The following is a 22,354-nucleotide window of genomic DNA, read 5'->3' as shown; positions in this document are numbered from 1 at the left end:
GTACCGCAGTTGGTGCCTACTAAATGGCAGCAAGTACATGGTACCATTAGAGCTTAGAGGCTGTTTGAGCTTCTCCTGGTTTCTCTGGTGAGGATAATGGTTGCAGCTGCCTGTGGCCCACAGCCACTAAGGGCAGTGGTGTGAGCACAGCTGAGAACAAAGCCTGGAAGCAGAGCAGCCTTGTGTTCACTCTGGCGGCAGCTCTTACCGCAGTCTGCCATCCCTAGTGCAGTTTGCGAAGGCAGAAACGGAGTTTTTCTGTCTCTGTCCCACCTCCCAGGAGTTGCTATAGTTTCAGTGGGGACAGGATGGGGTCCAAAAAGAGGTGGCCTCAGAGGGAAGTCCCTGCGGAATCCAAATTTCTCCCTTTTGGACCCTGGACAGCCTCTAGCATGGGCCCTTCCTCACTGGTGGAGGTCTTCAAGGCTCTTGTTCAATAACCATTCTAGGAAGAGGGAAATAGATACCCACACTCTCAGACCCCAGCAAGGCCTGTGGCTCTGGGATCCTGTATTCTGAGGATTGCTGGTTAACAGGGAGGGCAGAGCCAGTTAGTGCTTCAAACTGGAGTGTTAGGTTGGCAGGATCAAGGGCAGTGAGCATCTTCAGGGAAGGGACAGATGATCCTGAAAGGTCATTGGAGGTCATTTTGCTGAGTCCAGCTTCAAAGGATACTGGTGTGACCCTCCAACCCTCTCTCCATAGGCAAGATAACTGGAGACTGTAATTAGTTCTACCTATGTTTATTGCTGCCAACTTATCCGCCTCCATCCCCTCATATTTACACCCAAACCTTTTCCCCAAGGTAGCTTTTACCAAAATTCTTCATAGTAGGTCGAGAAGTGTGTTCACGAAGCAGGCCGTCCTAGACATAGTGGGCCCTGTCCCCAGGCCAGTTGGACCCTGGGGAAGGTTTACTCTGGGAATTCAGGGCACAGACTTGGTATTGACATCAAGGGAAGGCCCCCACCGACAGATAAGCTTCCTCCTGTTCTAGAACTCGGTACATCAAAACCTCTTGTAAAGCAGAGTTGGGGGTAGTGGGCTCCCCAGTGTCAAGCTTCATGCTTTCTTTGTTTCTAAGAACCCTTACAGGGGGCCGAGTCTGAGTCCAGAGTTGCATCTGGCTTCAGAGGGGCAGTTCTGTCCTTGGAAGTCAGATCTATCTGCCATTGGCCTTCAGGGGAAGTGTCGTTGGATGGTGCCAGGAGTGGAAAGGGAGGGTCATATTGCTTTAAGCTGGGGGAAGTTGTATCTTGGCTTGAGTCACGTGGGGAGGTATGGAACAAATGAGCAGGAGGAGCCGTTTCATTTGGGAGCCCAAAGTCCCTTCAGCTCCCTCAGTAAACCCCACTGGTGTCCTCAGCCACAGGTGACAGGAGAGCAGACTTTTAACGTCACAGAATGTCAGAGCTGGCAAGGTCCTCAGCGATATCCACTCTAATCCTCACCAGTCCTAGACCTTGATTGGGGAAAGCACTTGGTTTAAGTCAGATGGCGATTTAGTGGCCAGACCTCTCAAAAAGTTAAGGAGAAGGAATGTGGGGAAGGTCCATGTGGCTTTCTTCAAGCCATGTTCGGGGAAGTCTGTATGGACCCATGATGAGTTAGGGTCCTTTCAAATGGCCAGCCTCCCTAGGGTTTTGAAACGTACCTGAAACATTGACTTGGCCCCCTTTTCAGGAGCAGTGTGACAGGGGAAAGTGGTGTGAGGGTGAGGAGGGTTTGGGGGCCTCGGTGGTGAGGGACATGGGTAGGATGGCCCCGCAATGTCCCACTTGCTGTGACTGGGAGCAGGCAGTGCCTGGAAGTTCTGTGCTGTCAGTAGCTGGTGGAGGGAGGGGGCTGGGTGGGTGGGACATGCCCTTGGGTGGCTCCGCATCCACTCCAGCCAAGCCTACAGGGAGGGCCTTGGCCGGCCTCCGCAGCCCTGGGCACCGCTAGGGGAGCAGGGCCGGACTCGGCACCAGTCCTCTGGGGTCTGGGCCTCTGTGGGAGGCCGGGCCCATCCCCAGTGTTTGCTGCTGGGGCCCAGCCTTGGCCTGTGCCGCCGCCTCTGCCTCAAGGCGCCCCGGCCAGGGAGAGGCCCTGCAGCTGCTCCTCAGGGCCCGCCAGCTCTGTCTCATCACGCCCGCTCTCTGAGCCCTCGAAGCAGCCAGAGTCTCGAGGAATGTCCACCTTGGGTTCAGACACTGTGTTTGCCGCTGGCTCCTGGCTGCTCTCGGTGCCCTCTTCCGCCTCCTCGCTGCCGGCTGCCGGGGCAAAGGAAGGAGATGGAATATGGGGTTGCTTACGCCTTAGCTGGGAGGGGTTTCCAAAGTCCCAGGGCCCCTTGTGTGTGGGGTAGGGACTCTGGGAAGTCTACCATAGGCAGTCTCTCCCTCTGGGCACCCACCACCATCCCTACCCTGCTCACCCTTTCTGGCTTAGAACCATGTGGGAGTGGTTTCCAAGGCAGCAACCCAGCCCAGGAGCTCAAACTTCTTCAGCACCCAGCTAGCAGCTGGGAAAGCTGCACTTGTTCCTGGTTCTGTTATTACCCAGCTTTGAGGCCTTGAGTACATGCCTTACCTTCTCTGGCCTTAAGTCTCCCTTTGACCCCAAAGGGAGTTGGACCCCATCATCCCTAAGACCCCTCTGTTGCCAAACTTTGCCTGAGACTGGAATTGGAGTGTGGAAAGTGCCTTCCCATTGCAGAGGGGTCCTGGGGCTGAGTGTGCTCAGAGGGCAGGGCCAGGGCAGGCCTCCCCTCCCTGGAATACCTGAAGGCACCCCCACACCCAGCTCCTAAACCCACTCACTGTCGTAATCCAGCAGCAGCTCAGCGGCTGTGAGCAGCTTGGCCCGGTGCTGTGGGTCCATGATGTTCAGCTCATTGAGGTGTGTTTCCCGCAGCTCTTTGAAGTCCTCCAGTGTCTGGTACCCATTGAGCAGCAGGGTGGACGTGTGCTCCTGTGGGCAGAGGCAGACCACCAGTGTGGCCACTTACAAGCCACCCCTGCTCAGGATCCCCCCCTTCCCACATAGCTGACCATGCCCTAGCCTCCATTTCTGGGCCAAGTGTGCCTCCCTTGATCTTAGAGTGCAGGTCCCAGCTCAAACCTCCAGGCCTATGCGCTCCAGCAGCTCATGCAGAGTCTTGGGCTTGGGCCTCTTGCCCTTGCTTTGTCGGCGGGTGGGGCGGGCAGGTCCTGCGGCCTCCTCAGGTAGCACATCCACATAGATGAACTTGAAGGATCCCAGCCTGCCATTGAGCAGGCCCAGCCATGTGCCCACAGGTGGCTTTTCAATGATCTGGATCACATCTCCTTTCTGTTGGGAGGACAGGAGAGCACAGTGGAGCAGGGGAGAGGGGAGGGGTATTCCCTTGGCCTCCAGGGACACTTGTCATACCCTGGCTCAAAGAAGGCTCCTTTATGAGCACAGCCTTCCCGGCTCAGGAGAGGCCTACATGCCAACCTTACCTGCAGTTTCAGCGAGTCATGGTCATAGGGGCTGGGAGTGAAGTCGGTGTGGACTCGTGCCCTGCCACAGAAGGGCCCTGTGTACTGTGGGGCAGGTGGTTCCTCTCCGAAGCTGCCAGAGCCTGGGCTGGGGCTGCAGAGCTCACTGCCTGCAGGATATGGGGCAGGGAGGAGGGTCACCTTTGTCCTAAGACAGCTGGGGCAGTACCCGGGAGGTACCTTCCAGGGGCTGTGGCTAGAAATCCCTAGGATTCATGCTGGGGAAGAATGCTGGTCTCCGGCAAGTCTCACACTGCAGAAGGGATTCTGACCCACCTCCTCTACAACCCTGCAGGAGCACAGCTTTACCTTTGGGACCACAGACATGAAAATGGTTGACCACAGAAGGAGAAATGGCTCATGGACTAAATAATGAGCAGTTTGGAAGGACCTCTAGAGACCAACTGGGCCAACACCCCAATGAACAGAAGAGGAAAACTGAGACCAGACAGGACAATTGACAGCTCAAGGTCTCTCAACTTACAATTGGTAGCACTGGGGCCATTAGACTCCGAGTCTCCTGACTCCTACTCTAGTGCTCCTGGAAGCCACCTTGCACCTGAGAAACCACAACCTAAACTAATATTTTACTTTCTCTACTTAATAAGACTCAGTGTCTGGTTATAACATGACATGGAAACTCAGACAGGCTCTTTCTCTCTGGGAGGGGAGGGATGGAGGGCATTATAAGTGGCTTTCGGTGGGGGCAGGGAGGTGTCTGTGGAGTCAGAGAAAGAGCATAGAACTTAGAACTAGCCTGAGGAGTGAGGACAGTGGCTCTGTGGGTCTGCGGCCCAGAGTCTGCAGCCCCTCCTCCAGGAGGGGCTGTCCAACCCCATAGACATCTAGAACATGCCAAGTGGTGCCCTGAGCCCAGCAAACCAAGGGCTGCAGTCCAAGAGGCTGTCTTCCCAGCCCAGGTGGAGACCCTTTACCCCCACCCCCAGCCTGGGATGTCAGAGGCCCAGGCGCTGTAGCTTCTACCTCCCCTTGGGAGGGTGGGGGTGGGCTAGTCCAAGAGGGCAATGGGGCTCTTCCTCTGACCCTGGGCCCCTCCAGGGCCTGGAGACAGCAAGTGGCAGCTTCTCTAGGCAGACCTGAGCTCAAGACTGGGTCACCTTGGGCAAGTGAAAACCTTTCTGAGCCTCAGTTTTCACATCAATACAGTGGGGATGATAGTACTGGCACCATGAGGTTGTTGTGAAAATTTAACGTGAGAGGGCTCGGAAAGTTCCCAGCAGGTAAACTGTGAAGGTTCCTTTCTCTCACCTCCCTCCCAGACAGCCACCTGCATGGCCCTAACCCAGTCCTTTTCTCCAGACTCAGCAGATGTTCCCTTCTGGCCCCTACTCACCTGTGGATGCCTGGCGGCTAAGTGCCGGAAGCTCCTGCTCCTGCTCAGAAAAGGCCAGTGCCATCTTCTCAGGGCTGGGGCTGTCCAGGCTGCAGTCTGGCGAAGTCGGGGAGGCTGAGCCCTCCTCCAGAGTGTCTCCCTGCAGGGGAGGGGAGGCAGGGAGCCCTGAGAGGCCTTGACTGGGATGCACATGGGGCAGTTCCGGGTGCAGAGGAAACGGGCCTGGGCTCCGTGGAGAAGTGGGGCCTCGCTCGAGCGTGGGCTCTGTCGCTTATAGGCTGCCTGGCATCTCTGAGCCCAAGTTTCCGCTTCTGTGAAGTAGGAATGACAGTCCTTGCCCTGCCTCTCTCATGGAATGAGGAGCCTCTCCGGCACTGTGGTCTGCTGGACTCTGCACATTCACGTGAATGTGCTCGGTCAGCCTCAAGTGCCAACGTCCACGCGGGAAGGGCTTCGGTGCCCGAGCCTGCACTGAGCGCTGCTGCTAGGGTGGAGTCCAGCAGACCACGGTGCTGGAGAGGAGCTGCTTTCCGCTGGGCTCCTATGTGCCAGCCCTGCCCGCCATTTCATCTCATCCTCACGGTGACACCAAAAGGTAGTGCGATGACCCTCCCGAGTTTACAGAGGAGAAGGGAGGAGCGTCCCCAAGGCCACACAGGAACCCACAACAAGTTGGAGTGACTCCAGCTCCTCCACTTCACCACACCTCAGTGTGGTGGTGGCCCTTTCACAACCGGCTCCCTAGGAATAAAAGCCCCGATTCATAGCAGTTGCCAATTCTTGTGTCGGGAATCCTCCCCGCAGCAGCCGACGTCAAGGCACCGGTACGAAGTCACTGACCGAGCAGCACACCAGATAGGCTAATGCCACCACACAGAGAGTGTAGATGCAAACACCCTCAAGAACTTAGAGAATAGTAAGAGAGAGTAGAAGAGTCGGGAAATTATGAGTTCTGAAGATTGACGGTCGTCTCCTTATTTGTAATATTTAATTCTAAGCTCATATAATCTCATTTTCAGCAGTGTTTGGGTTTCACGTCTGACTCACAAAATTCCCGAAAATTTGACCAGTTGCTGGCCCCAGCTGGCATGAGCCAGTGCAAGCGGAATAGAGCACACCATGGCCGGGCACCTTCTGTAAGAGCCCTGAGCTCAGCACACCCACTGTGTGACCTCAGCTCCTGACATGTGCTGGCCCCACAGCTGTCTGTCCTACCCTTTCTCCCTGGGCTGGAGCCAGCCTTCTCTATTTTCCCTCACAGGGGCCCCTCTTCGAATCAAGTCTTCCCAATCCCAGACGCTGGTTCCAAGTGAGATGTTGAGGTGGATGAATTTGCTTCAGGCAGTCTCATTTCCCTGTTAGTGGTCCCCCTCCTTAGGGCTGCCTTTCCCAGTAGTTTCTGATACCCAGACTCCCATCCATCCTCAGATCCTACCCCTGCTCCCTCAGGACTATGCCTTGCTGCCAGGTCCACGGCTGAGTGAGCTCTCCTCCGTATGACCTTCCTTCTGGTACTGAATCAGGCCTTCAGGCATGGCACCTGAGCAGTGGCTGTCAAGGTGGTCATGCTCACACCCTGCCAGAGCAGTGCCCGTCCTCCCCATCCCCCTCTGCTCCCCCGGACCACAGGCCTCACCATCTCTTCTGACAGGGCCTTCACCATCATCTTGCCCATCTTCCTGTTCATGGTTCGGGAAATCACAGCCCTCCACTTCTTCCCCAGCTTTTTGCCACTCTTCCCGGAATCTTCTGGGATAGGGACACCTGAGTCATCTTCTGGAATCTGTGACAACAAAGGAGGAGGTCCAGGGATACTGGTGATCCTGGGTCCAGGATCTGAGGGCAGAAGGAGGCCCTCAGGTCCTGGCAGAGGATTAGGGGGTGGAAGTTAGAGGCCCCCATCCCCTTCCCTCCTAGTCCTGTACCTGATCAGCCCTATTAATCTGTAGTTAATTTGATAATTACAGTTGACCCTTAAACAACGTGGGGGTTAGGGGCGTCAAATCCCACCCCCGCTGCCTGCGGGTGAAAATCCATGTATAATATCTGACTCTCCCAAAACTTAACTACTAATAGCCTACTGTTGACCACAAGACTTACCCATAACATAAACAGCTGATGAACACATATTTTGTATGTATATGTACTACATACTGTATTTTTACAATAAAGTAAGCTAGCGAAAAGAAAATTGTATTAAGAAAATTACAAGGAGGAGAAAATACATTTGCAGTACTGTCCTGGGTTTATTGAAAAAAATCCGCCTGCAAGTGTACCTGCACCATTCAAACCCGTATGGTTCTAGGATCCACTGTAATTTGCGATTGAAAAGAACGCGGCTGAGTTCTTGGGGCCCAGAATTTCGGTGGGTGGGAGGGCGGGCCTTCTGTATTTAAGCAGGCTTTCCTCAGTCTGAAAATCTCCTCTTCCCCCACCCTGCCATCCCCCCACCCGGGGCCTGCAGTCAGATCCCCGGAGGAGGAGCCTCAGCAACTCACATTATCATCCAGGTTAAATTCCTTCTCGCTCACCACGGGGGAGCTGGGTTTGGATTTGGCAAAATCCTTGAAGCTGCTGGAGCGCTGGAGTGAGAGCTAGAAGAGGCAGAGGAGCCGCCATGAGTGGCTGGAAAAAGGCTGGCAGAATTAGGAGCGAGGAGCTGTCCCCTGCTCCTGACACATGCACCGCACGTAACCCAGAGCTAGGAGTGCCCACGTGTGCCCTGAGGACCTGGGGCTAATGAGGTGCAGCATCCAGATGTACTTGGAGGTACCTGGCTGCTTGCTGCTCTTCAGCCAAGAATAGCCTTGAATGCTGGCCCCAGGGCAAGCTCCAGACTTCAGGAGCCTGTGACCTCAGCCAAGCCTCAGACAAAGCACACATTTCCAGCAGTACCTGAAGTTTGGGCTCCAGAATTTTGCAGTGAAATACTAAATGAGTCTGGGCAAAAGCATATCTCCTACTAGAGACATACCTCAGCACGACCATAGCATCACATTTACATAACAGAGAAAACCTTCCCCAATACCACAGTGGCTTCTTTGCCCTGGATCTGGTTCAAGCATGGTGTCCCTGTCACAGTGATAGTGGCACATACATTGATGTCTTCAACCTGATGAATCTGTCCTTGGAAGAGCAAGGCAGTCGCACCCCAGGAATCAGTTAGGCCTGGCATTATACTTTCTGGAAACCCTCAGTAGAAGGTGCCAACAGATTTGGGACATGAACTATTGGGGTTAATTTAGAAAAAAAAAAAAGCAGCCATTTTCTTTCTTCATCTCAGCATACTAGTCCACTAACATGATGGGCTGGCTCAAGTGTTTGGACTTTTAAACCCTGCCAGTGGTTTGCACTGATGAGGTTGTTTTCAGGAAATGAGCGTTCTTAACTGTATATGCATGAGCATGGCAAGATGGCAGCCAGAAACCAGGGCCAGGCAGGTAAAGAGTCAGGCTTTACACACAAGAAGTGAAGGCTGAGCCTGAATCAAGATCAACAGTCAAGACCAGAGATACACACAGGAACCAGGGTTCACAGATGGCCAGACAGATAGAGCTGGATATACTGCAGACACCAGAGATAAGGGCTTGAGGAACCGAAGCCCCAAACCCACACAAAGCTGAAAGTTTCACATCCTCTTTCCTATGAAAGGGGGGTCCAGTGACAATCCCCCCCAGGACAGGGGCGGTATCACTTGACCCCAACACACACACAATTGGCCCCTACTCCTGGGGACTACAGCAAAGACTCCTGGGGATTTTAGTTCTTTTGGTGGGTCTTGACCAAAGGCAAATAGGCAATCAGGGTCAGGGGCCACACCTTCCTAGAGGTTGCAGCCAACTAGCTGACCAGAAACTAGGTCAGCAGTCATGCCAAGCAGACACTACCACCATGAGGGCTGCCTGAATGAAGCACCTACAGCCTCAGTCAGAAAGCCTCTTCTGTGCTACACTGGAGAGATGGAAAAGCGGGGAGCGAGTGGGCATGGGGAGGGGAAAGCATGACCACGGGGTGACTGTTGTGGTTCCCATGCGTCTCCTCCATCCTCCTTCCTTGGTGTTCCCCACCCACTATTCTTTCCTCTTTTTCCCCCCCTTTTTTCCCCTTCTCTCCTCCACCTTTTGTTTATTTCCTTCTCTTGAATGGCTAGGATGCAGCTGCCTGGATAACTTCCTCCTCTTATTGCCTGGAAAAGAGGGAACAGAGAGAGGGTGGGCACCAGGCTGGCCTGGGCCCAAGGAGGGCAGGCTGTGCTGCTATTTATAGACCGATGGGACCATTATGGCCTTCCCTTCACTGCCCTTTAGCTTGTCTGCAGACCAGGAGGCTGAGAGTCGCCCTAGAAGCCCCAGGGGCTGGCAAGTCTAGGAAAGCATGCAGGAGGGCAGGCACGGGGCCGGAAGTGGGCTTTGTTGGGGAGAGTAAACTCACCACCAGGCCGCAGTTCTTTCCTTTTCCTGTCATTAATCTGCAGGTTGGGGGCTGGGAGGGGGGCCTTTGGCCCCCAAGACCTTATGTCAAGGCCCCTCTGTCCCAGCTTTAGCTCAAAATGGGAGGAAAACCATCCAGAATGGCCGTGGGGATGGTACTGGGACTTGGGCCTGCTGGCCACTCCTCAACCCAGGTACAGGGAAAAAACTAAACATGTTCTTCAGGTGACTAGGGGTGGGGGCCAGCCAGGGTAGACTTTGGCCCAGCCTACCTCCAACCTGAGGGACAACCACAAATATTTGAAAGCCTTTTGGTGACTCTGAAATGATCCCCCACCCACGTATGGGTTGAAACCCTTGAGCCCCTTTGGATTTCCACCTGGCTTCCAGGTGAAGGGGTGAGACCTTCCTGGGGGGTCCTGCCCAGGGCAGGAGGTAGTACCATACACTGTTGGCCCCTTTTCCATGTCCAAAAGGAGTATGTGGGCCTCTTGGAAAGAGCTACTTTTCTGGCATCAGATGTTGGTGAGTTCAACTCTGGGAGTGTGTGACCTTCAGTGAGTTATTTAACCTCCCCGATCCTTAGTCTCTGTCAGCTCACAAGTGATCACATCTTGATTCTGCCATTGACCAGCTGTGCAAAGCTAAAAGAGTTCAACTTCTCTGGGTTTCTATTTCCTCGTGGGTAAAATGAAGACAAGAGCACCTACCTCGGTCACTGTGAGAATAGAAGGCGCTGACATAGCAACCCCTCAGCAAATGTCCATGTGTGCTTAGCCTTTCCTCTGACCCCCTCCGTACTTTCACCCAGGGTGTGCCCCACCTGGAAAACTCCACCCTTCTCTGTCACCCATAGTTTCTCCCCTCCTTCACAATCCAATGGAACTGGAAACAACCCACATGCCCATCAACTGTAGAATGGATACAGGAATTGTAACAGAGTCATGGAAGGGAATAGTACATAGCAATGAGCTCTCCCCAACATATGGATGAATCTCACAGATACACTGTTGAGCAGAAGGGGTCAGCCACTAGAGTACATTATACGGTTCCTCATATAGAAATTTCCAAACCTGGCAACACTAAGCTATGCTGTTGGAAGTCAGGATAATGGTGATCCTTAGGAAAAGAGAGCATGTAGTGACAATCAGGGGCATGAAGGAAGTTCCTGGAATGTTGGAAGTGCTTTTTTTTTTTTTTTTACATAAGCTCTATGTCCAATATGGGGTTTGAACTCATGACCCCGAGATCAAGAGTTGCATGCTCTGCCAACTGAACCAGCTGGGCACCACGAAAGTGCTTTGCTTCTTGATTTGGGTGTTGCCTGTGAGGGAATGTTTGCCTTATAGAAATTCATTGAGTGGAACACTTATAATTTATGCACTTCTTTGAATGAATATTATACATCCATAGAAAGGCTTTTCAATTCCAGTTTCAAAGATGCTGCTCCCTATAGGAAGGCTCCCCTGCTCAGCCCCTCAGAGCCTCACACTGTTCCCCATTGGCATCTTCTTCCCCTACTTCTTAAGGAAGCTTGGCTTTCCCTGGGTGTCTCTGCAACCACCCTCTCAGCTCCTTCATTGTACCAGCCATATACCCAGCACTCCCTAGGCCCTAGGCACTGACCTGTGCATATGTGGGGGTCCAGTAAGAAAGGGCTTAAGTACCTCCCAGGTACCCTGTACCCTGCCAAGCACTTCGTGCATACCAGCTCACTCCAGCCTCACCACGGTCCTGTCTTATGTCCTTATTGCCCAGCTGAGGAAACTGAGACTCAGGGAAATGAAGTGTCCTAGGTAGAGTCACACAACTGGCAGCAGCAAGAGCAGGAGTTTGAACTCAGGTTTGCAACTCTGGAAGCCTGTGTGTGTTGCTGTGCTCAGAGCTTACAGAGTTGCCTCCCAGTACAGGAATGGATTGAGTGTAATGGCAACTGTGGGCAGTGTTTGGAGGGAGCTTCCAGGAGAGCGGGTGGAAGCATGGAGGAGGAAGGGCTTGGGAGGGCTTCATGGAGAAGGAGGCACATTTAAGTTGCTCCATGCAGGGGAGCCAGGATTTCTCCAGGAGGAGCCGGGAAAAGTTTAAGCAAGAATGAGAGTTAGAAACATTCTGAGTATAGTGGGTATGGTGGGAGGTGGAGCAGAAAAGGCCATGGAAGGCCCTTGCCAGCCATGCCAAGGAACTTGGGTGTTAGCCTATGGGCAATGAGAAAGCACTGGAAATACAAAGTGTATGCTGGTGAGGGTGTCATGTAGAGGTGTGCTTTCCTACTGGTGGGCTGAGTCTTTTATGCTCATCAGAGTTTCCTGGTGCTTTTGGGATCAGTAGGGGGACACGAGGGTATAAAGAGAAGGGGTTAAGACTCTGGAGACTGACAAATCTTGGCTTGGATCCCTGCTCTGCAGCTTCCTGTCTGTGTGCACTCGGGTAAGTCACTTCACCTCTCTGAGACTTGGGCATAAAACAGACATAAAGACAAGATCTGCTCTTATGTCACAAGGCTGACATGCGAAGCAAACAAGCTAAGATATGGGTGAACGTGCAGCACCTGGCACCTGATGTGAGTCCTCCCTTGGTGCAGGCTCTTAGTGCTTTCAAGTCTTGTTGCCTCCACTTCAGGGCTAGGACTGAGGCTATCTTCTTTGCAGCATGTTCCCCATGCCCACCCATGCCTACAGCACGCACCCTCTTGTGTGCACATGCATGCACATAACAGAACACTCTCACACTGATTGTTCCAGGCGATCTATACAACCTCCTGAGATGCGCAGATCAAGAACTATCCCCTTTTTCCAAAATGAAGGAACCAAGGCCCAGAGAAGGTCAATGAACTGTCCAAGGTCCTACACCTAGAACCTGTAGGATTTCAACCCCACTTTCTTGCCCCCTGCCCAGCACATTCTTTTTTGGCAGGCCTGGGATGAGGAGCAGGGGCAGGAGAAAGAAGCCTCATTTGTCTTTGTGCTTTTCCCTCCATCACATCAACCTTAGCCATTGAGAAGAAGGGACTTGCCCAAGGTCATAGCACTAGAGCAGTGCTGCTACCTCCAGGCCTGGGAAAGATGCTGTCCCTACCTTCTGGAAGCTAAGGGCATTTCCACAGTGCAGGGCTTGGAGAGTGGCTCTGGAGGCTGGCCCAGGCTCAGGCAGGGGTGGGTTGGGATTTGCCTGGATGATCCTCCCTAGAGGACATGGACCTCAGAGTGCCACATGGGCCTTGCTTCTCCTGGGAGAAGCCTGTTGGGGTGGGGGTGGTGGGAATCCCAGAGGCCGAGTCACCAAACAGAATCTGGATAAGGAAAGTCATGGAAGAAGACAGGGACTTTTGGCTTCTGTGTGCCTCTGGGGTACACAGGGTCCCACTGTCAAAGTGTCAGCTCTTTCTCAGGCCCTTTCCTCCAGCTCAGCTCCCCTGTGGTTTGGGGCCCAGCAGTGTCTAAAGCAGTCTCTGCTTCCCACCCCCATCAACCAGAGATCAAGGGGAAGTGGACCTGCTCACTGAGGGGTGGCAGCCAATGGTAAGCCTGCTGGGCTGAGCGCCAAGCAGGGCTTGGATGGTGGTGGCAGAGCCTGTGTGAAGACTCATGAGTCTCTACCCGCCTCTGCCCACCTCCGCTGCAACCTTAGAGGAGCATCTGGAGTGGGGAGTGTACAGCCGGAAGTGGCAGCCACCCCAGGACCTGAGATGGGGCAGGAGGCACACCCCAGTGCCCCAGGGCTCAGCCTTTCAGCTGGCTGGGCCTCCGCTTGGGAGCTGCTCCCCTGACAAGGGGCTCCCCCGTAGGGCACCTGGGCTCCAGGAGAAAACAGCAGGGCAGAGTGAGGGTCTGGAGGCCCCAGAGTGTAGCTTGGGAGCTAGGCCTGGGCCTCTTGGGCCTGGTTCAAGCCTGCTTTGTGATGGTCCTAGGATCCCGCTGGATGTGTGGGATGTACTTGCTGGTTGCCTGGGAAAATCCTATAATTGAATCAAAGAATAAGTCTAGAAATCCTCAAATCCAACTTAGGGAAATCTAGATCTGGCAGTCTTCAAGTAATCTTCTATTGGGCCTCCGCTCCAGGAAGAGGAATATTTCAGCTGCCCATAGCACCTGCTTTTCTTCCTGGTCTTTAAAATCCCTCCACTGAAATTTTCCTCCTTCCCATCTCACCAGCTTCATTTCTCAGTCTTCACAAATAATTTCTCCCCACCTGGGAAGAACCTGTACACCCTGTGCATTCTACTTCAGCTTTGGAGACCCTTTTCTTGAGTATAGAAATCATCTTGGGCCCACTCTCTAGTTGGCTGCCGCTCTTGTGGTACTGGAGAGCTGCAACAGAACTGAATCAAGGGGGCAGAGTCCAGGCGATGGCCACAGGGTAGGGGCCCCAGGAGTATCATGGCTTTTAACCGGGTGGCCCAGCAGGGCCCTTTGAGCAGCTCTTGAGAGGCCACGCTTGGGCAGAAGTAGTGGCAGGACCAGTGTAGGGGAGAGAGAATTAAGTACAATCTTGGGATTCAACTCGAGAATTATATTTTGTGATTCTTGAATTCTGGTCTAGGGTTCTAACCCTTAATTTTAGGTCTCTATCCCATCGTTGTGGAGTTGAATTCTAGAATTCCAGACTTCTTTTTTTTTTTAATTTTTTTTTTCAACGTTTTAAATTTATTTTTTGGGACAGAGAGAGACAGAGCATGAACGGGTGAGGGGCAGAGAGAGAGGGAGACACAGAATCGGAAACAGGCTCCAGGCTCCGAGCCATCAGCCCAGAGCCTGACGCGGGGCTCGAACTCACGGACCGCGAGATCGTGACCTGGCTGAAGTCGGACGCTTAACCGACTGCGCCACCCAGGCGCCCCTAGAATTCCAGACTTCTAAGAGTCTATTCTATAACCTTGCTTCTCTAGCTTTTGAAAGTCTCTTCTGTAGTTCTGCTACTCTAGTAACCTTTGGGCCCCTGCCCCACTGCCCTTTGGCCCTTGCCTACAGACACAACGTATGGCCTTTGGCTCTTCCCACTTCTAAGATTCCTGGAGGGAATGGGTTGAGAGACCAGAGGGAAGGAAGGAGTGGGTTCTCAGAGATGCTCCTCACCTTTCTCTTCTGAGTGGGCTCTTTATCGCTGGCGTTGGAGGGTTTGCGGCGCAACATGGTCCTCTGACCTGGTGACGCTCCGTCCTTGCAATCTTAGGTGTCGAGACACCGAGGCCTCTTGCTCAGCCTCGCTAACACCGTCCAGGGAGTACAGCATGGACCGAGCCTCTGGCCGCCACTCTGACTGCTGCAGTGGCAGCTTGGGGGTGCGGGCCATGGACACCCGGCGGCGGCAGCATACAGGAAGCCCCGCCACGTGACCTGCTCTTACAGCAATCGCAGCCCCTGCTGGCCCCTAGGGAGGAAGGAAGTCCCAGCTTCAGTCTCCAGAGATTCCGATGCAGACGGCTCTTAGGTTGAAGAAGCAGAGAAAAGTCCCTACTCTGCCATCTCATGTCAATCATCAGCAATCCTGCTCCATCTCCCCGCAGGTGGCCAATCAACTGGACATTATATGGCCTACTCACGCCTCTTATCTCACTGACCATAAGCCAGAAGCCAGAAGTTGGACCATGTCTCTCTGCCTGTTAAGCCAATGCTCCTGGTCACCTTGCATCACCAAGGTCATTGCTACCACCACTACCACCCCTACAACCATGTCATTCCCACCAGTCATCCCCACCGTCATCAGCACACTTACAGCCATCATCACCACAGCAATCACCCCTACAGTCAGCACCATCAGCCGTTACCCCCACAGTCCTCATCATTGCTATCAGCTTACAATCATCAGCCTCACGGCTGTCACCTTTATAGACATTCCACCTAGTCACCCCAACATCTTACCCCTACAACAGTTATTCCTACAGTCATCACCCTTTACAGCCATCACGACATCCCCGCCACTGTCACTGCTGCAGTCATTGCCAATGCTACCACAGCCACTTGCTAGAACAACCACCCATGTAGTCAACAACTCTCAGCCATCTGCCTCTATCTGCAGTCATGGTTACAGCCGTCTCCCTACAGCTATCATCCCCACTGCCACAACCATGCTGACTGCCGTCCTCACCACAGCAGTCATGCCTGGAGTCAAAACTCCTTGACCACCCCCATATATTTGTCATCACAACAGCCATCACCACGAAAAAGACATGATTTCGCAAGCAACTTCGTACCATTAGCAAATGTCCCATTCAAGGCATTTCTTGAATGCGTGTGTAGTTAAGTTTACAATGTTCACTTTGTGGGTTATCTGTGGCAGATATTTTAATAACTTCAATGATTTTCTTATTCCAGAAGCAATTCATATTCATCATATATAATTTAGCAAACATGGATACACAAAAAGGAGGAAATTTAAAAATTCTCTCCATAATTATCTTCCATACTGTTTGAATAAATATCTTTCTATTTTTGAGCATTTAACTACCTCTCTGTCTCTCTCTATACGTATTTTACAAAAAAAAATCATACTGCACAGAAAGCAGATCTGTGGTTTGAGGGGGTGGGGAGTGGAAAGAGAGGTCAGAACGGGCACAAGGACCCTTTTTGGGGTGATAAATATGTTCACTATCTTGGTTGTGGTGGTTTCATGGGTGTATACATATGTCAAAATAAATCATACATTTTTAAAATGTGCAGTTTATTGTAGGTCAATCATACCTAAACAAACTGTTTTTAAATTATCAAAAAAGAAAAAAAAGTCACATTTCCCCAACTCTGTTGGTATCTCCTTGTTAAACCGAATACAGTGTCATTGAGACTTTCTCATGCTAGGAAATATTCAACTATGCCATTTGTAATGGCTGCCCAGCAGCCCATTGTATGAATGGACCGTGATTATTTCAGCAAACCCTTGCTGATGCACTCAGGTTGGCTTATCTTTTTTTTCACTCTTCATTGCACATCCTTAAGGTAAATATTCATAGCCACAATTTTTTTCCTTTGGATGGATTTCCAGAAGGGGCATCCCGGGGTAAAAGGTGTGCATCTTTTTAAGACTTTGCATTCTGTAGCACTTGTGAAATCCTGGGCTGGCCCTCTCCTGTTCCCAAGATGTTCTTGTTGACTTCCTCCCCGCTTGTCCCCCAGCCTGCCCCACGCCCTTTGACCATCCAACCGTCGGGGTGAGCTCAGGGAAGACACGGTCCTTTCCCCCCAGGCTGAAACCATCCTTCTTTGGCTCTTTCCTCAGCCTGCCAGGCGGACTCCTGAACAGATTCCGCACCCCAACTCGCTTCCGGGCTCTGCTGCCTGGAAAGGAGCCTGGCAGGGGTGGGGGACGCGGCCCCGCGGGGCGAGGGGTGGGCACAGGGCTGCAGGGGCTCAGGGCACCGGGGGCGCCCGCAGCTGGAGCCCCCGCAGAAGCTCCCAGGCTCGCACCGCGACGGCTCGTCCCCGAACCGAACCGGCGCGCAGGATGTGCCCGCTTCCTGTTTGCTCAGCCCCGGCCGCGAGCCGAGCTCACACACTAACCGCAAAGCGACTAAAGGCAGCCAGCTAACCAGGGCGCTGGGCCGCCGCCTTGCCTAGGCCTGGGAAAAGGCGGCGGGAGTGGGGGTGGGGACCTGAATCAAAGTGCAGAGAGGCGACCAAACCCCCCAGGACAGAAGGGAACGAGTGTGGTCAGCGCTGCCCTTCTGTCTCCTTTTCAGATGTGCCTCCCCTGATCGGCAGCCCCTGCTCTGGGAGTCCGGGGACCCTCCATCTGGACTTGCCTTCCCCCAACTTTTCGCTACTGGCAGACTGCCGGGGTCCTAGTCCCCTGAGGTCAAGCCCCAGCTGGCTAATGGGCTTTAAACACTTTTTAAATAGGTTTCCCTTCTGGGCAACACATTAGCATTTTATAGGTTACTTTCCAGGTACACAGAGCTCTCAGCTAAAGAAGTGATCCAGATCTGTAGTGCAGAGAACAAGGCCACTTCAAACTTGATAATTAATGGGCTGGCAGGACCTACAAGCTAGCTCTGTGCAGAACCTTGTGCTAAGCTCTTGGGGGAGACACAAAATAAACAGCTTCCGAAGTCCCTTGCACTTGCGAACTTACATCCTAGGTGGGGAGGCAAGCTCACATTTGCCCAGTGCTTGTTCTTGGCCCAATGAGTTCATCCCAACACAACCCCATGAAATCAGCAGTTTAAACTGGTATTATTATGGCAAGGATGTGACCAGTATAAACATGGGGGCAGGAAAGCCTTGATTTAGCAGCTATTTTGTGGGATGTGCACGTTTTGGGGTGGGAGGTCCCACAGGTAGTGAGATCCCCTTGAACCTTCAGAGAGTAGACAATAGGACTGCCAGACACCGAGGTTACTGTAGGCTGCATTCACATAGAGCAGCCCCCACCTGCACTCCTGAAGAGATTCTAATTCGGTAGAATATCATGGGTGTGATATTTGACTGAGATATGTCTGAAAGTGTCCCTCACTCTCCAAATCCTTGTTTCAGAGAGTAAGAGTTTGGCTATCGAGGGATATCTATATTTGGATAAACCTTCAAAATGATTCTTAGTCTCACCTCTCCCAGCCACACATACACATCCAGTGGAAAATAATACTCTGTGGCAGGCGGTGGGAGTGAAGAGGAAGGGAGGGCATCTGGAGGTGTGATTCCAGGCATAAAAGCTGGATAGCTAAGGCTGGCTAAGTGTGTGTGCAGGAGGATCTGTAGCGGAGTCCTGTCAACCTGGGGAGTGCTCAACACCTGTAATATTTGGGTTGGGGTGGGGAAAAAAGTTGACTTCAAACAGCTGTCATGAAGAGGAAAGGATGTATTCTGGTTGGCCAGAAATGATGGGAAACAGACAAATGGAAGGTTTGGGTTCCTTCCGAGGGAGACATTTTTGATATGTAGATGGTACTTAGTTCAGCCCTGGTTAAGTAGTAGAGCTTCCTGTGTTTAGAAATGTTCAAGCAGACGCCACACGGCTGCTTGGAAATACCTGGGCATTTCCAAGGTGAAGTCCACCTTGGAAAGCCCAGCCCATAAGCAGATTTCATGGTGGTAATCTTAGGCATGGAGGGTGAGAAGAGCAAAATCGCAGGTAGGAGAAGGGCAGAGGAGGGCATGGAACGTGGGCAGGAAGCATCCATTCCTCTTGCCCACAGACAGGACATATAGAGCCTGCAGCTGTAGGAGCACTGGGGAGTCCCTGACGGCAGGGGCTGATGGGAAGGAAAGTCATCTCTGAATCTCTGAACTGATGATAAGGTCCCGGTTTAAAAACAAAGAACACCTGCAGGCAGCTGTGGCAATTACCACGAGGGAGAGGCTGGGCTTTGGCGCTCAGAGAAAAACACACTCACTACTCACTGAGGGCGTTTCTATGGGAGACTGGGAGGGACCCGGCTGCTCTGCCTAGGATTGTGTCCCAATGTTACAAGGACAAAAGTCGCTGAGCAGTCTAGGGGATGACTGTCTAGGGAAGAGGTAGAGCAGGAGACACCTCCCAGAACTGGGGTCAGGTAGAACTGGATTCAAATAGCCATAGATCACTTACTGGCTGCATGACCTTGGGCAAGTGACATTGACAATGAGCTCTTGTGAAGACAGTGATAATGTGGACTTTGCCTGGTGTGTGTGTGAGAGAGAGAGAGAGAGAGAGAGCAGAGTTACCCAGATTACATGTCTAGAGAGAGCGCAGTCAGTCCAGTGCACAGCTCAAAGTGCTCTGTGCCTGCGGAGGGGCTATGTCAAGTTCACTCCAGGCCCCACTCGCAGTTTCTCCTCTTGTCTTGGCACCTGCTTCCATATCTCATCTGGGCCCCATCTGAATCTCTGCTGCATGACTCTGCGGTTCATATCCTGAATGTCTCCAGCTTGCAAAGGGCAGGGTCCCTCAGCCCCAGCTATTCTAGAACACAGAAGGTGTGACAAGCAAGAGAATTTGGAACTACTTAGGACTGCTGGGAGGGAAATCAGCTTCTCACCTTCATGGCCTCGCCATGGACCACTGGGGTTTTCTCAACCACCCATCCTACCCTACTTGTGCTGCTTGCTCAGTTCCTGTTTCACAAAGAAACAAGGAAGTGAGGAGGTGGGCCACTGCGAGGGCCAGGGCTGGCTGGGCGGGGTCAGGGAGCGCCTCCTACTTCTAGCCCAGAGAGCCTTGGAGGCCAGGGAGGGACAGGGAGGAAAGGGTTGCCATTGATTCTTTCATATTTCTATATATTTTTTGGCACCAAGAGTTCTAACCACCGATTTGAGGAAGTGCCCAGTGAGTTGGTAAAATTCACTGCTGACGTGGGTTAGCTGGGTGAGGGCAGCCAGCTCCACCCCTTCCGTGGTCCCAGCTCATGAGGAGCTGGAGACAGCTGGCCGGCAAGAGACAGGACTGGCTTAGTTATAATTTAAAAAATGCACCACTTAGACTCTTTGTGTATATTGTATGTATGTATGTATGTATGTATGTACCTGTGATCTCACCCATGCTCTTACTTATTCCGAAAAGGATTTAATCATCAAAAAATGTAGCTCAGTCTTATCATCACCACTGTTATCACAACTGTGTGACCTGAAACAGATCTCCTTGGGCTTCAGTTTGCTCCGTAGAGGCAGTAGGGAGTGATGGAAGAACACACTGAATGCAAGAGAAGAAGCAGGAGAGCTGAGTCAGGATCCTGGGGATTTAATCCTGACTTCGCCCCACTGGGCTGTGTGACCCGGGGCAATTCCCTCCTTTATCTGGGCTGCTGTTGCATTTCCCCATCTGTACATCAATGGGATGAAACCCACTTTTTATTTGTGTTTGTGTTTTGTTTTGTTTTGTTTTTAGTCATGGAGCTCCTAGTCCACACTGGCTATGGGATTCGTGGGACCTGGTACAAAGTGAACATGCAGGGCCCCTTGTTGAAATTTTTTAAAAAATTTCAAGATGGTGAGAGCGGAGTCCAGGACTCTTCTAAGCACAAGATTGGTCACCCAGAAGGTGGTCCTGCGACTACTTCCAATACAGTTTTGTGGGAAGCCCATGCGGGTGCCTTTTAGCAGGAGCTCTGCCTTTTGGGGCAGTCCTTCTGGCATTTGTAAGGAACCCCAGGTGCTAGGAAGCATAGCTGGGAAAACACAAATTAGATCCTTGGTCAAAAGCCTGTCTAGTTTCGACGAGTTGTATCTAAAATCTGGATCCTCAGGGGCGCCTGCGTGGCTCAGTCGGTTGAGCATCCTACTTCGGCTCAGGTCATGGTCTCACAGCTCGTGAGTTCGAGCCCGCGTTGGGCTCTGTGCTGACAGCTCAGAGCCTGGAGCCTGCTTCCGATTCTGTGTCTCCCTCTCTCTCTGCCCCTAACCCACTTGCATTCTGTCTCTGTCTCTCTCAAAAATAAATAAATAAATAAATAAATAAATAAATAAAAAACAGTAAAAAACTTAAAAAAAAAAATCTGGATCCCCAGTTTTTTCCTTACATACCTCCAAAGGTGAGGCAAGAGTTGAACTCATGCTGGGTGAATAATAATAGCATTATCATCTGCTGTCTGCCTGGCTTCCTGGCTCAGAGTGTTGTCCCATCTGGATCTTATGGGCGGTCACTGTAAGTTCATGTGGAAGGCGTTATAGGTAGTTTACAGAAGAGATAACTGAAGACCAGAGAGTGACTTGCCTACAGACACACAGCTGGCACAGCTGGAATTAGAAGCCTAGAATCCCATCTCCTAGGAAAGGGGGCTTTTCCAATGGGGCATTTATTTATCTTCAATTCCTAATGATGTCTCAAGTGCTCCTGCGTGTGTTAGCCTTGCTGTGTAGGCTCTGAATGTTTCCTTGCCTGATGCAGAGAAGCCCTTCAAGCGGGGTGCTCAGTGTGCCAACTATCTGGAACCCAGCGAGGGAGGACCTGGGTGGCAGAGCCATGCTTCTGGGGACAGGGCTTTCAACCCCATGATGGTGTATTGGAAGGGGCAGTTAAGGGAAGAGATGAGGCAGAGCCCTGGGTCTTGCACTGAAGGGAGGAAAGGGGAGCATGTGAGCAGCCCTGGGCTGGGTCTGGCTCCCCCCCCTCCCCCCCCCCCCACTGCTGCTATGGCCTGCCAGAACCCCAGAAGCAAGTATCTGGGCTCGAAAGGAAAGGTCTTGGTGGGCAGGCCTTGGGGAAGCAGGATGGTGTGGAGAACAACAGTTGGGTGTCAGTTCCAACTCACCAGCTGTGTGATCCTGGCTGAACCTCAATTTTCTCATCTGTAAGATGGTGAGCACCACACGACCTGCCCTTTTCTGAGAGAGTGGGTTCTGGGGTCATCTGACTGGTTTGAATCCTGCTTGTTTCATTTCCTTGAGGAGTGACCTTGAGCAAGTTGGTTCATCTCTATAAGCCTCATTCATTTCCTTCACTTGAAAAATGGGAATAATAAAAGTACCTTCCTGAAGGTTGTGGAGATTAAGTGGGAAAATGCAATAATGTATTGTACACTTGAAATTTTATTAAGAGGGTAGATCTCATGCTTACTGTTCTTACCACAATAAAGTAAAACAATTTTTAAAGTGCATATGAAGCACAGTGCCTCATACATACTAAACACTCAGTGCCTGGTAGTATTGATGATGGTCAGGATGACGATGGCAGTGACCACTTTAATTTTATTATTAGTAAGCTGTCTTTGTGGGGTGACCAGGTGAGAGAGTAAATGACTCAGCAAATAGAGGCCCATTGTTGGGTGTAGGCTCTCAGTGAGGATGGCTCAGACTTGGGGTCTTTGGATGCAAGCATCAGTGGTGGCAACTGTCACAGTTAGCAAACTAGGCCTGGTGGTCATAGGCGGGGGCACTCTGCCTGGTGCCTTTACCCAGCACTCGGCCCTGGAAACTTGGTTCTCTCCTTCCCTTGACTGTGCTCTGCTGAGCAAGGGTGCTGCTTCCAACTTTCCTGGACTACATTTGACAAGTCTCACAGCATGGGGCTCCCTACCGTCTGCTCCTAAAGGCTATCTGACCTTTAGCACAGGAGGCGGTTGGCTGGGCGTGACATGCACGCAAATATGTGAATGTTCACACACGTACCCGCACGCATGCTCACATGCACATTCTCAAACACATGTGCTCCCCGACCGAGCTTCTGCG

General features: G+C 52.1%; 1 protein-coding gene across 2 annotated transcripts; it reads right to left on the bottom strand.

Moving 5' to 3' along the window:
* Positions 1 to 727: 727 nt before the first annotated feature.
* Positions 728 to 14,607, bottom strand: SASH3 (SAM and SH3 domain containing 3). Of its 2 annotated transcripts, XM_058712416.1 has the most exons (8): positions 14,360 to 14,606; positions 7,356 to 7,451; positions 6,494 to 6,640; positions 4,858 to 4,996; positions 3,465 to 3,613; positions 3,103 to 3,312; positions 2,802 to 2,952; positions 728 to 2,252 (listed from the first exon to the last, which is right to left on the bottom strand). In XM_058712416.1, the coding sequence occupies exons 1-8, from the start codon at positions 14,414 to 14,416 to the stop codon at positions 2,062 to 2,064; spliced, it is 1,140 nt and encodes a 379-aa protein (XP_058568399.1). In that variant the 5' UTR covers positions 14,417 to 14,606; the 3' UTR covers positions 728 to 2,061. The 2 variants fall into 2 exon arrangements, with proteins under 2 accessions (XP_058568399.1, XP_058568400.1); XM_058712417.1 differs by lacking the exon at positions 7,356 to 7,451 and having other exon boundaries at positions 14,360 to 14,607.
* Positions 14,608 to 22,354: the final 7,747 nt, after the last annotated feature.

Source organism: Neofelis nebulosa, chromosome X (assembly GCF_028018385.1).
Source record: "Neofelis nebulosa isolate mNeoNeb1 chromosome X, mNeoNeb1.pri, whole genome shotgun sequence".
Lineage (NCBI taxonomy): Eukaryota > Metazoa > Chordata > Mammalia > Carnivora > Felidae > Neofelis > Neofelis nebulosa.
Note: the sequence above shows the minus strand (reverse complement) of the source record. Positions and strands in the feature narration are given on the sequence as shown.

What these genes read in the sequence shown, in the direction of transcription:
- SASH3 (XM_058712416.1), bottom strand. Translation starts at nt 14,416, where the DNA reads ATGTTGCGCCGCAAACCCTCCAACGCCAGCGATAAAGAGCCCACTCAG. An exon ending in AGGCCCTGTCAGAAGAGATG is followed by an intron (nt 4,997 to 6,493) that starts GTGAGGCCTGTG and finishes CCTCCCCTGCAG; the next exon opens with GGAGACACTCTGGAGGAGGG. An exon ending in ATGACTCGCTGAAACTGCAG is followed by an intron (nt 3,313 to 3,464) that starts GTAAGGTTGGCA and finishes TCCTCCCAACAG; the next exon opens with AAAGGAGATGTGATCCAGAT.